Source organism: Oncorhynchus clarkii, chromosome 18 (genome assembly GCF_045791955.1).
Source record: "Oncorhynchus clarkii lewisi isolate Uvic-CL-2024 chromosome 18, UVic_Ocla_1.0, whole genome shotgun sequence".
Taxonomy (NCBI): Eukaryota; Metazoa; Chordata; class Actinopteri; order Salmoniformes; family Salmonidae; genus Oncorhynchus; species Oncorhynchus clarkii.
Window position 1 is genome coordinate 18,778,697 of NC_092164.1, and position 13,615 is coordinate 18,792,311.

General features: G+C 42.2%; 1 protein-coding gene across 3 annotated transcripts in view; it reads left to right on the top strand.

The window, feature by feature from the left end:
• The window catches only part of LOC139373157 (ATP-binding cassette sub-family C member 4-like), a 43,391-nt gene that overhangs the window by 14,266 nt on the left and 15,510 nt on the right, over positions 1–13,615 (top strand). For all 3 annotated transcript variants that reach the window (XM_071113309.1, XM_071113308.1, XM_071113310.1), the window contains 14 exons: positions 940–1,050; positions 1,359–1,479; positions 3,692–3,916; positions 4,004–4,093; positions 4,589–4,752; positions 5,292–5,417; positions 7,543–7,792; positions 7,906–8,013; positions 8,134–8,223; positions 9,320–9,511; positions 9,632–9,726; positions 9,830–9,916; positions 11,352–11,448; positions 13,286–13,486. In XM_071113309.1, coding sequence (XP_070969410.1) covers positions 940–1,050; positions 1,359–1,479; positions 3,692–3,916; positions 4,004–4,093; positions 4,589–4,752; positions 5,292–5,417; positions 7,543–7,792; positions 7,906–8,013; positions 8,134–8,223; positions 9,320–9,511; positions 9,632–9,726; positions 9,830–9,916; positions 11,352–11,448; positions 13,286–13,486 — 1,957 coding nt within the window. The remainder of the gene's footprint in view (positions 1–939; positions 1,051–1,358; positions 1,480–3,691; positions 3,917–4,003; positions 4,094–4,588; positions 4,753–5,291; positions 5,418–7,542; positions 7,793–7,905; positions 8,014–8,133; positions 8,224–9,319; positions 9,512–9,631; positions 9,727–9,829; positions 9,917–11,351; positions 11,449–13,285; positions 13,487–13,615) is intronic.

The following is a 13,615-nucleotide window of genomic DNA, read 5'->3' on the forward strand; positions in this document are numbered from 1 at the left end:
CATGTCACCAGAATAAGACCCTCAATATTTATTGGAAAGGAGCATCAAACTCATCACCTTGCAAATTCAGCACCCTGTGAAGTTCATCATAATTGATTTAATCTGTAGCTTAATAAACTGCATGCTTTCCCGAGTCGTAGTGGGAGGACCACACAACATATCATCTCGTGACTCCAAATTTACTACGATATGATGGTTATTATATCAATATTTGCCCATAAATACATTTTACCAACAAATGGATCCCACCATGCTCGAACTAAATGTGTTCTGTCGACATTTATACAATTGTGCCGGCGTGGTTTGTGGTACTGAGAAAGGGGTAAAGTTCACAGTGCTCCTTGCATTTAGATGTAAAAACATTGTTCTTGCATGCATATTGATCACGCAACAGTTACCACCTGTAATAGAATATTCTTTGTTCCATGCTAATTCCTATATCAGTGACACTGCTGAGGGAGAGTGGCTGAGGTCACGTAAAGTTGGCTGACACAACTAAAACAAATGAGCTATTGGTTAACACTTGAACCCTGAAGCAGTCATTCGTAAAAAGATAAAGCTACTTATTTAAGGTACATTTAATTTGTTACTCTTCAACCAAGTTGTCGTAGGGCAGTGCCAACAAACAAGGCCAATTCTTCCAAAAAACCAGGCCCTTCTACTACATGTATATCCTAATAAAAAATAAAAACATAAAGCAGAATATTTAGGACAGTGCATTTTAACGTTGGGGTTCATGGATGAAATGTTGCTCATACACATCCACTTCCTATTTTGTGAGTTCTCTTTCCTCAATCTGCATTGGTTAATTATTGCATTAGTTCATTTCTTATTGCACTGGCTAATTAATACATTGGTTAATTAATGCATTGGTTAATTGATTCATTGGTTAATTAACCTGCTCTGTCTCTCTCTCCCCTCCTTTTTCTTCTCTATCAGTTGGGTAACCCCTTTATTCAGTATTGGAAATAAGCGAAGGCTAGAGGAAGATGACATGTACCAAGTGCTTCCTGATGATGCTTCTCAGGGCCTGGGAGAGGAACTACAGAGGTATGACATACTGTGGCCCAGCTCTATTTTGCTCCCTAGGACATTGCCCTATCCCCTAGCCTAGCCCTTTCCTTCTAGCCTAGCCCTTTCCCTCTTCATTGTTTACATCCCTTATGGTATTTTTTTGTTTGGTTTTCTGAGCATTGAAAGATTACCTTCCCTGGCTCCATTTGAAGTTTCATGTTAAACACTGAATTTAGCACCATGTGTATTTATGCTCCAAATAGCCCGAAATAGAGATTATGAAAATATTAATGGCCTGTGTTCTGTTTTCTGATCATAATCTAACAATGTGCTAATCTTTACAGACATTGGGATAAGGAGGTTCGAATGGCTGCCAAGGAACTGCGGATGCCCAAACTCACCAAAGCCATCGTGAAGTGCTATGGGAAACCCTACGCAGTGCTGGGGATCTTTAGTTTCACCGTAGTATGTAGAAATATATGTTTTCCTGTTCTTGAAAATAACATTTGACCTATGTACCTACAGTACGTGGTGAGTGGGTTATACAGTTGAAGTGGGAAGTTTCAATACACCTTAGCCAAATACATTTAAACTCAGTTTCACAGTTCCTGACCTTTAATCCTAGTAAAAATTCCCCGTCTTAGGTCAGTTAGATCACCACTTTATTTTAAGAATGTGAAATGTCAGAATAATAGTTGAGAGAATTCTTTATTTCAGCTTTTATTTCATTCATCACATTCCCAGTGGGTCAGAAGTTTACATACACTTAATTAGTATTTGGTAGAATTGCCTTTAAATTGTTTAACTTGGGTGAAACGTTTTGGGTAGCCTTCCACAACCTTCCCACAATAAGTTGGGTGAATTTTGGCCCATTCCTCCTGAGAGCTGGTGTAACTGAGTCAGGTTTGTAGGCCTCCTTGCTCGCACATGCTTTTTCAGTTTTGCCCACAAATCTTCTATAGGATTGAGGTCAGGGCTTTGTGATGGCCACTCCAATACCTTGACTTTGTTGTCCTTAAGCTATTTTGCCACAACTTTGGAAGTATGCTTGGGGTCATTGTCCATTTGGAAGACCCATCTGCGACTAAGCTTTAACTTCCTGACTGATGTCTTGAGGTATTCCTTCAATATATCCACATAATTTTCCTACCTCATGACGCCATCTATTTTGTGAGGTGCACCAGTCCCTCCTGCAGCAAAGCACCCCCACAACACAATGCTGCCACCCCCGTGCTTCACGGTTGGGAAGGTGATCTTCAGCTTGCAAGCTTCCCCCTTTTTCCTCTAAACATAACGATGGTCATCAGTATATCCATATACAGTGGGGCAAAAAAGTGTTTAGTCAGCCACCAATTGTGCAAGTTCTCCCACTTAAAAAGATGAGAGAGGCCTGTACTTTTCATCATAGTTACACTTCAACTATGACAGACAAAATGAGAAAAAAATTCCAGAAAATCACAATGTAGGTTTTTTAATGAATTTATTTGCAAATTATGGTGGAAAATAAGTATTTGGTCAATAACAAAAGTTTATCTCAATACTTTGTTAAATACCCTTTGTTGGCAATGACAGAGGTCAAATGTTTTCTGTAAGTCTTCACAAAGGTTTTCACACACACTGTTGCTGGTATTTTGGCCCATTCCTCCATGCAGATCTCCTCTAGAGCAGTGATGTTTTGGGGCTGTTGCTGGGCAACATGGAGTTTCAACTCCCTCCAAAGATTTTCTATGTGGTTAAGATCTGAAGACTGGCTAGGCCACTCCAGGACCTTGAAATGCTTCTTACAAAGCCACTCCTTCGTTGCCCGGGCGGTGTGTTTGGGATCATTGTCATGCTGAAAGACCCAGCCACGTTTCATCTTCAATGCCCTTGCTGATGGAAGGAGGTTTTCACTCAAAATCTCACGATACATGGTCCCATTCATTCTTTACTTTACACGGATCAGTCATCCTAGTCCCTTTGCAGAAAAACAGCCCCAAAGCATGATGTTTCCACCCCCATGCTTCACAGTAGGTATGGTGTTCTTTGGGTGCAACTCAGCATTCTTTGTCCTCCAAACACGACGAGTTGAGTTTTTACCAAAAAGTTATATTTGGGTTTCATCTGACCATATGACATTCTCCCAATCTTCTTCTTCAAACCAAGCTGCTTATCTATTGCAGATTCAGTCTTCCCAGCCTGATGCAGGTCTACAATTTTGTTTCTGGTGTCCTTTGACAGCTATTTGGTCTTGGCCATAGTGGAGTTTGGAGTGTGACTGTTTGAGGTTGTGGACAGGTGTCTTTTATACTGATAACAAGTTCAAACAGGTACCATTAATACAGGTAACGAGTGGAGGACAGAGGAGCCTCTTAAAGAAGTTACAGGTCTGTGAGAGCCAGAAATCTTGCTTGTTTGTAGGTGACCAAATACTTTTTTCCACCATAATTTGCAAATAAGTTCTTTAAAAATCCTACAATGTGATTTTCTGGATTTTTTTTCTCATTTTGTCTGTCATAGTTGAAGTGTACCTATGATGAAAATTACAGTCCTCTCTCATCTTTTTAAGTGGGAGAACTTGCACAATTGGTGGCTGACTAAATACTTTTTTGCCCCACTGTATGTCAGCTTTTACAGTGTAAATAAGTGGATTTGAGTTCAGGTTGAAATCGCTCTACCTCTCTTATTCCCCCGATAGGAGGTGGTTAAGGTGATCCAGCCAGTGTTCTTGGGAAAGCTGATCCAGTACTTTGAGAAGTATGATCCTGATAATATGGATGCGCTGTATGAGGCCTTTGGCTACGCTGCTGGTATCGCTCTGTCCACTGTTGCGCTGACTGTTCTCCAAATTCATTATTACTACCACGTCCTGAGGACCGGCATGAAGATACGAGTGGCCATGTGTCACATGATCTACAAGAAGGTCATTCTACACTACATACTTGCATACAGCATTTTACAAATTAAAATCTTCAAGAACAATTTACTAGTAAATTTAATTCCCCCATAGGCCCTGTGTCTCAGCAGTGCAGCGATGGGAAGAACAACCACAGGCCAAATAGTGAACCTGCTATCCAACGATGTCAACAGGTTTGATGAGGTAAAAGCAGGAAGTGCATGAAGACATGCGGTTACTTTGGATGAAATGGTTGAGCACATCATCACCCTTCATTCCATAGGTTTATGAAGAGTTATGGCTCTAGCTTATATAACAATTGACCATTTTTCAAATGTACAGGAATGGAATGCACCAATATTTGAGCCGTCTGTCATCCTGTCCTGGCAAATAAAGTACATAAGTTAAATCCAGATGTAGAGAACAAAGTCATGGATGAATGGAAAATGCAGATGGTTGCTTAGCACAAATGTTTACAATAGTCCAACGCTAAACTCAAAGCAGACTGAAAGAATATAAATGTATATAACATGGGGAGCCCATGCAGCTTCTTCAGTGGTATGATGACAAGCGTGGCCTGTTGGCCGCTGTATTAGGTCATGAATCCAGCTTGAAGGATCATATCATCTATGTTGTGCTAAATGCAACTACTTAGAAACATTAACAGCTACATTAACCAAGGATCACTGGTCTTTGTAGGTGACCACCAATCTGCACTACCTCTGGATAGCACCTCTGCAGGCTGTGGTGGTTATCATTCTCCTGTGGTATGAGATTGGCCCGTCGTGCCTTGCAGGCGTGGCTGTCCTTTTGTTCCTCATGCCACTACAGACCATGTTTGGAAAACTCTTCGGCTCCCTCAGGTGAATTACATAAGTTACATGACATGGTTTGAACTTAGAGTGGGGTCTTCTTGAGAAAAGTTGACCGTGTCCTTATCTTTAGGGGGCAACGTTTTTCAGTGAGTTGCTCCTATGCTAAAGTGATTATGTCAGGGCTTCCTGTTAAATGGTAACCCATAGGTCAACCTATATGTTAATGATGTGCTTGTTTTAAACCCCTTTTTAGTTTAGACTAATAATTTACCTCTTGGAACACCTAGCACGTGCGAAGAAAAGTTAGCTTCAAATGTTGGCTGGCTTATTGACTGACAATTGAACCGTGAACTCTTGCTTTGGCAGCTGTTCACACGATCAAGGACACAAGTAGTGGAAGTAATAGTTTTTATTAGGCGTTATGAAACCCTAAAGCAATGCAGACTTCTCTGATTCTAGGAAAGAGTTATCTTAATTAAATGCAATTGAAACATTGCCGTTAGTTCGTTAAACTCTGGGAAACGTCAGAAGTTTTTGTTCACAAGGAGATATGTCTGAACTGACTGAGGGAACTCCTTTCCTTGCAGGAGTAAAACTGCTGTCCTCACAGACAGTAGAATACGCACCATGAATGAAGTGGTGTCTGGAATCAGGATCATCAAAATGTATGCCTGGGAAAAGCCCTTCTCAGCACTGGTCAATGAAGTCCGAAGGTAAAAACTACAGTAGTAACATAAATTGTACAGTTGAAGTTGGAAGTTTGCATACACTTAGGTTGGAGTCATTAAAACTTGTTTTTCAACCACTCCACAAATTTCTTGTTAACAAACTATAGTTTTGGGAAGTCGGTTAGGACATCTTGTGCATGACACAAGTCATTTTTCTAACAATTGTTTACAGACAGAATATTTTACTTGTAATTCACTATATAACAATTCCAGTATGTCAGAAGTTTACATACACTAAGTTGACAGTGCCTTTAAACAGCTTGGACAATTCCATAAATGATGTCATGGCTTTAGAAGCTTCTGATAGGCTAATTGACATCATTTGAGTCAATTGGAGGTGTACCTGTGGATGTATTTCAAGGCCTACCTTCAAGCTCAGTGCCTCTTTGCTTGACATCATGGGAAAATCAAAAGAAATCCGTCATACTGCTCAGGAAGGAGACCCGTTCTGTCTCCTTTTCGTGTTGCGAAAAGTGCAAATCAATCCCAGAACAACAGCAAAGGACCTTGTGAAGATGCTGGAGGAAATAGTTCCGAAAGCTTCAATATCCACAGTTAAATGAGTCCTATATCGACATAACCTGAAAGGCCGCTCAGCACGGAAGAAGCCATTTGCTCCGCCATAAAAAAGCCAGACTACGGTTTGCAACTGCACATGGGGACAAAGATCGTACTTTTTGGAAAAATGTCCTCTGGTCTGATGAAACAAAAATAGAACTGTTTGGTCATGATGACCATCGTTATGTTTAGAGGAAAAAAGTGGATGCTTGCAAGCCGACGAACACCATCCCAACTGTGAAGCACGGGGGTGCAAAGTCAAGGTATTGGATTTACCATCACAAAGCCCTGACCTCAATCCTATAGAAAATGTGTGGGCAGAACTGAAAAGGCGTGTGTGAGCAAGGAGGCCTACAAACCTGGCTCAGTTACACCAGCTCTGTCAGGAGGAATGGGCCAAAATTCACCCAACTTATTGTGGGAAACTTGTGGAAGGCTAGCCAAAACGTTTCACCCAAGTTAAACAATTTAAAGTGTGTGTAAACTTCTGACCCATTGGGAATGTGATGAAAGAAATAAAAGCTGAAATAAATCAATCACTCTACTATTATTCTGACATTTCACATTCTTAAAATAAAGTGGTGATCCTAACTGACCTAAAACAGGGATTTTTGCTAGGATTAAATGTAAGTAATTGTGAAAAACTGAGTTTAAATGTATTTGGCTAAGGTGTATGTAAACTTCAGACTTCAACTGTATATGTTTATTTCTATTAGCTGGATACACAAAAGGTATGATTAACCAACGACCCTCAGCTAGATGCGACCAATCCCTTTAACATTCTCATTCCTTGTACTGTCCCAGTCTTTTGTCTTGATGGTGGCGCTGTGGAGCGATGGTGCTTGAACCCCACCATGGCTGCTTGCGGCTATATTTTTTCAATGTGAATTTCCCTTCTGGGACAATTAGATGTATTGAAAATAACTTTTGCATGTTTGCAACTGAATTTAAATTTAAATTTATAGTGTTAAATAACACTGAGAACAATATTTTTTGTGAACAAATGTTTCATTTTGGTGTTATAATAAGGTTGGTAGAAACATGGAAAATCTTTGTGGAAATCGGTTCCAGCTCAAGTCAATTACAAAATCCACAATGCAATGATCTCTCTATTGGCTGGCTGGCTTGCTAGCTTTGTAGCAAAGGTAGTTACACACAATAATACCAAAGACAATATCAGCATGTAAAGTAGCTACTGCAGTTACAGTATATATTTACGCTCAGTGTGTCGTCTTGATCGCTGGTGAAAAGTTTGTGTCTTTCGTAGAATTGTCCGTCTCTCTCCCTCTCTCTCTTTCCGTCTTGGTTAGAGGGGATAGTTCAAAGTGACATTCGTTATAAAAATGGATGTTTTGGCGGTTTTCGTTCTTCGTGTTCAATGATACTGAATTCCTATCTGCAGACTAGTAATTAGTATCAAGACTTGTTCTTATTCTGTCAGTATCGATAGACTGTACAGGCATACACCTACAAGGGTCCTAAAATTCCAAATCAAATAGCTAAATGATCCATGTTATGACCCCCCCCTCTCTCTCTTTCATTCTTCTCTCAGGGAAGAGATCTCCAAGATCATGTCAAGCTCCTACCTGCGAGGCCTAAACATGGTCTCCTTCTTTGCGGCCAGTAAGATCATAGTCTTCATCACCTTCGCCGTCTACGTCCTCCTGGGGAACACCATCTCAGCCAGCCGGGTGTTTGTGGCAGTGTCTCTGTATGGTGCCATCAAGATCACAGTGACCCTCTTCTTCCCACAGGCCATTGAGAAGGTGTTCGAGACCATCATCAGTATCCGCAGGATCAAGGTACTCTATAGATCATCTGGCACAAAATGGCTGCTGTGCCTCACCTAGGTGCAATGAGTTCTTGTGGTTTAGTAAGGTTTGTTTGGCTGCATCATCTCTCTGTTGACCCACAGAATTTCCTTCTGTTGGATGAGATTGAGAGACCCAACATGAGATTCACCTTGGAGGAAAAGAAAGACGCCTCTGTTGAGATCAAGGACTTAATTTGCTACTGGGACAAGGTGAATATTCTGATCAAATGTTGAATGTCCAAAATGTTGATGTACAAAACAAGAAGAAGCCTGTCCTGTGTGATAGCTTCATGTATTGCTATGAAATGTCCCTTTCTTCTCTCTCTCCAGTGTCTGGACGCCCCATCTCTCCAGAACCTGTCACTCACAGTGAAGTCGGAGCAGCTCGTTGCTGTCATTGGACCTGTGGGGTCTGGAAAGGTCAGAGGTCATGCACAGTACATAATACACTATATATACATACGTTTGTGAACACCCCTTCAAATTCAGCTATTTTAGCCACACCCGTGCTGACAGGTGTATATAATCCAGCACACAGCCATGCAGTCTCCATAGACAAACATTGGCAGTCGAATAGCCTTACTGAAGAGCTCAGTGACTTTCAACGTGGAACCGTCATAGGATGCCACCTTTCCAATAAGTCAGTTTATCAAATTCCTGCCCTGCTAGAGCTGTCCCGGTCAACTGTAAGTGTTGTTATTGTGAAGTGAAAACTTCTAGGAGCAACAATTGCTCAGCTGCGAAGTGGTTGGCCACACAAGCTCACAGAACGGGATTGGCTAGTGCTGAAGCTCGTAGCGTGTAAAAATCATCTGTCTTCAGTTGCAACACTCACTACCGAGCTCCAAACTGTCTCTGGAAGCAATGTCAGCACAATAACTGTTCTTCGGGAGCTTCATGAAATGGGTTTCCATGGCCGAGCAGCTGCACACAAGCCTAAGATCACCATGCCCAATGCTAAGTGTTGGCTGGAGTGATGTAGTAAAGCTCGCCACCATTAGACTGGAGCAGTGGAAACACACTTTACCATCTGGCAGTCCGACAGACGAATCTGGGTTTGATGGATGCCATGGGAACGCTACCTGCTCCAATGCATAGTGTCAATGCACGACAATGCCCCCGTGCACAAAGCAAGGTCCATACAGAAATGGTTTGTCAAGATCGATGTGAAAGAACTTGACAAGCCTGTACAGAGGCCTGACCTCAACCCCATCGAACACCTTTGGGAAGAATTGGAACGCTAACTGTGAGCCAGGCCTAATCGCACAACATCAGTGCCCGACCGCACTTATGCTCTTGTGGCTGAATGGAAGCAAGTCCCCGCAGCAATGTTCCAACATCTAATGGAAAGCCTTCCCAGAAGGCCCATGAATGCCCATGAATTTGGAATGAGATGTTCAATGAGCAGGTGTCCGAATACTTTTGGTCATGTAGTGTGTGTGTGTGCGTGTATATATGGTAAAATATGTAGTAAGCCATCAGCCAGCGCACATGTTTACCATCCCATCTCCCACAGTCCTCCCTGCTCAGCGCCATTCTGGGGGAGCTGCCTCACGACAAGGGCGTGTTGAGGGTCAAAGGTCAGCTGACCTACGCCTCCCAGCAGCCCTGGGTGTTCCCTGGAACCATCCGCAGCAACATTTTGTTTGGCAAAGAGCTCCATCCTCAGAAGTATGAGAAGGTCCTGAGAGCCTGCGCCCTCAAGAGGGTAAGACACACTGAATGGAGCTCTCATGGTATTTATTCTAGGAGCGTTGCAGTGGTTGTAATGGCTTTGTGTTCAATGACTGTTAACCCCTGTCGTCTCTGTTATCACTTCTGTGTTTAGGACATGGAGCTGCTGCCAGACGGGGACCTGACATTGATAGGGGACAGAGGAGCAACCCTCAGTGGGGGACAGAAAGCTAGAGTGAACCTGGCCCGGTAAGACCACAGCTCCACTTCATACCAGAGTAGATATGAGTTGAGGTACATTCTATAGATGAATATCCTCCAGTCTCGATCTGAAAGCCTTGTTGTGTCTCAGGGCTGTGTACCAGGATGCTGACATCTACCTGCTGGACGACCCTCTAAGTGCTGTGGATGCGGAGGTCGGGAGACATCTGTTTGAACAGTGAGTGAACCACAGTTTCAGCTAAACAGTTTTTTTTTTTACCAGACTGGTCCCATTTGAGATAAATAGCAGCTCACAAGGTTTCAGACCAATTTACAACATAAAACACAACAGTTAAAAGAAACATACATTTATTTACACATTGAGCAGCAAGATGGTTTGGGGAGGTATGGTGCAACTATGAAATGATGACCTCTTCCTACTGTATATATTTGGTCACATGATTAATGTTGATGGAATTTATATGTTTAAATGAATGATTAGAATATTCCACCTTTGAAACCATATAATTGTTTGAAATGTATTAGAATCATTAAACTATAATCTGATGTGTGTAGTTTTAGTCAGAAGAATTAGAATACGTTTTAGTATGTAAGCAGGGTGCAAGTGGGAAACAAATGATAAGAGTAGCTATCGACAGACAAGCTGGACCACTGTGTTTCTTACAGGACATTCTGTCTCCACCCGGGGAGGGGAGAAACTGTTAGGCTGGCAGAAGATTATGTAACATGTTGCAGAATTAGGGTAAAACAATATATCGGTACAATATGTCTTTATAGTATCTTAAACACAGACTGTCTGAGTAGAATTTGGTGCCGACCTGGCTAGGGGCATCTGAGAGATTGGGGAAAGGACGGGGGAAGTACATCCCATGGTCTCCCTATATTGAGGGATGACGGGGAGTGATTCTCACGGCCACCTCCCTAATCTTTGTCGGCTGGGTAGTAGGACAGTGTGCGTAGAATACCTACTGTTTGTATGTGTATGTACTGTATGTGCGTAGAATACCTACTGTTTGAATGTGTATGTACTGTATGTGCGTAGAATACCTACTGTTTGTATGTGTATGTACTGTATGTGCGTAGAATACCTACTGTTTGTATGTGTATGTACTGTATGTGCGTAGGATACCTACTGTTTGTATGTGTATGTACTGTATGTGCGTAGGATACCTAATGTTAGTGTGTGAATGTAAGTAAGGAGCCAGTATAAAATTTGTACAACAGACCAGCGCTCTCGTGAATAAACATTTTGACTATTTAGCTGGGCCTCCGTCTGTTTCATTCAACCAGTATCTGACAAATTCTGGGTTGCAGACTGAGTAGTTGAATTGAATTGAGTTATGAACATTGAGAACATAATTCTCATAACATGTTTCCTAGAAACAAAGGGTGTCTCAACTAACCCTTTGGCTCAACTTACCCCTCTATCCTTTAGTACAACTGAACTACATTCTTCCCAGACTCAGATTAGGTCTACTTACTGGCTGCTTCTTTAGGGCAGGAATGTTTTTTTTGTATAGCATTTACAAGTAAAAGGATATTGAGGGTCGTGTGGATTCTCTGTAGTTAGAACAGGCCTTAGGCCTTCACCAGCAGGGTGAAACTGCTCTTAAAGTGTCCGTCTGTCTCTCTCCATGTGTCTGTGTGTCCAGGTGTATCTGTGGTATTCTGAAGAATAAGCCCCGCATCCTGGTCACCCACCAGTTGCAGTACCTCCAAGCAGCCAACCAGATCCTCGTCCTCAAGGAGGTGTGTTCCTGGCAGGGTTTAACATTCTACACATGCTTTGTAACCTACAGTGCCTTGCGAAAGTATTCGGCCCCCTTGAACTTTGCGACCTTTTGCCACATTTCAGGCTTCAAACATAAAGATATAAAACTGTATTTTTTTTGTGAATCAACAACAAGTGGGACACAATCATGAAGTGGAACGACATTTATTGGATATTTCAAACTTTTTTAACAAATCAAAAACTGAAATATTGGGCGTGCAAAATTATTCAGCCCCCTTAAGTTAATACTTTGTAGCGCCACCTTTTGCTGCGATTACAGCTGTAAGTCGCTTGGGGTATCAGTTTTGCACATCGAGAGACTGACATTTTTTCCCATTCCTCCTTGCAAAACAGCTCGAGCTCAGTGAGGTTGGATGGAGAGCATTTGTGAACAGCAGTTTTCAGTTCTTTCCACAGATTCTCGATTGGATTCAGGTCTGGACTTTAACTTGGCCATTCTAACACCTGGATATGTTTATTTTTGAACCATTCCATTGTAGATTTTGCTTTATGTTTTGGATCATTGTCTTGTTGGAAGACAAATCTCCGTCCCAGTCTCAGGTCTTTTGCAGACTCCATCAGGTTTTCTTCCAGAATGGTCCTGTATTTGGCTCCATCCATCTTCCCATCAATTTTAACCATCTTCCCTGTCCCTGCTGAAGAAAAGCAGGCCCAAACCATGATGCTGCCACCACCATGTTTGACAGTGGGGATGGTGTGTTCAGGGTGTTGCTTTTACGCCAAACATAACGTTTTGCATTGTTGCCAAAAAGTTCAATTTTGGTTTCATCTGACCAGAGCACCTTCTTCCACATGTTTGGTGTGTCTCCCAGGAATCTTGTGGCAAACTTTAAACGACACTTTTTATGGATATCTTTAAGAAATGGCTTTCTTCTTGCCACTCTTCCATAAAGGCCAGATTTGTGCAATATACGACTGATTGTTGTCCTATGGACAGAGTCTCCCACCTCAGCTGTAGATCTCTGCAGTTCATCCAGAGTGATCATGGGCCTCTTGGCTGCATCTCTGATCAGTCTTCTCCTTGTATGAGCTGAAAGTTTAGAGGGACGGCCAGGTCTTGGTAGATTTGCAGTGGTCTGATACTCCTTCCATTTCAATATTATCGCTTGCACAGTGCTCCTTGGGATGTTTAAAACTTGGGAAATCTTTTTGTATCCAAATCCGGCTTTAAACTTCTTCACAACAGTATCTCGGACCTGCCTGGTGTGTTCCTTGTTCTTCATGATGCTCTCTGCGCTTTTAACGGACCTCTGAGACTATCACAGTGCAGGTGCATTTATACGGAGACTTGATTACACACAGGTGGATTGTATTTATCATCATTAGTCATTTAGGTCAACATTGGATCATTCAGAGATCCTCACTGAACTTCTGGAGAGAATTTGCTGCACTGAAAGTAAAGGGGCTGAATAATTTTGCACGCCCAATTTTTCAGTTTTTGATTTGTTAAAAAAGTTTGAAATATCCAATGAATGTCGTTCCACTTCATGATTGTGTCCCACTTGTTGTTGATTCTTCACAAAAAAATACAGTTTTATATCTTTATGTTTGAAGCCTGAAATGTGGCAAAAGGTCGCAAAGTTCAAGGGGGCCGAATACTTTCGCAAGGCACTGTACATATGACCACAGGTGCATTTCTGCTTACCTTTAACTTTGTTGAGCACATAACACATGTCTGCTGTCAATCTTTATGAAATGAATAGTTCACCCAAAGGCATATGCATTTACATATGAATACAGACTCCAGAAGTCGGGCAGGGCGTTGACGTGTGTATGTATGTGTGTGTGTGTCAGGGTCACGTGGTAGCGAGGGGGACATACTCCGAGCTGCAGCACTCTGGGGTTGACTTCACCTCCCTGCTGAAGAGGGATGAGGAGGAGGAGCCACAAACCAACAACAATCACTCAGTGGTCAAACACGCCTTTTCCCAGAACTCAATATCCTCCCACACCTCCTCCATGCACTCTGTTAAAGATGGAGCTGAACAGCTTCCGGTGGGTCCAAACCCCACTCATTTCCTTTCAAGCCCTTAGATACAGTCACTGGGAGGATTTTAATTCTGAAGTCTCCCTGATTGTTCATCCCTTAGTTAACATGGTATTATCTATTATCTGTCCATCTCC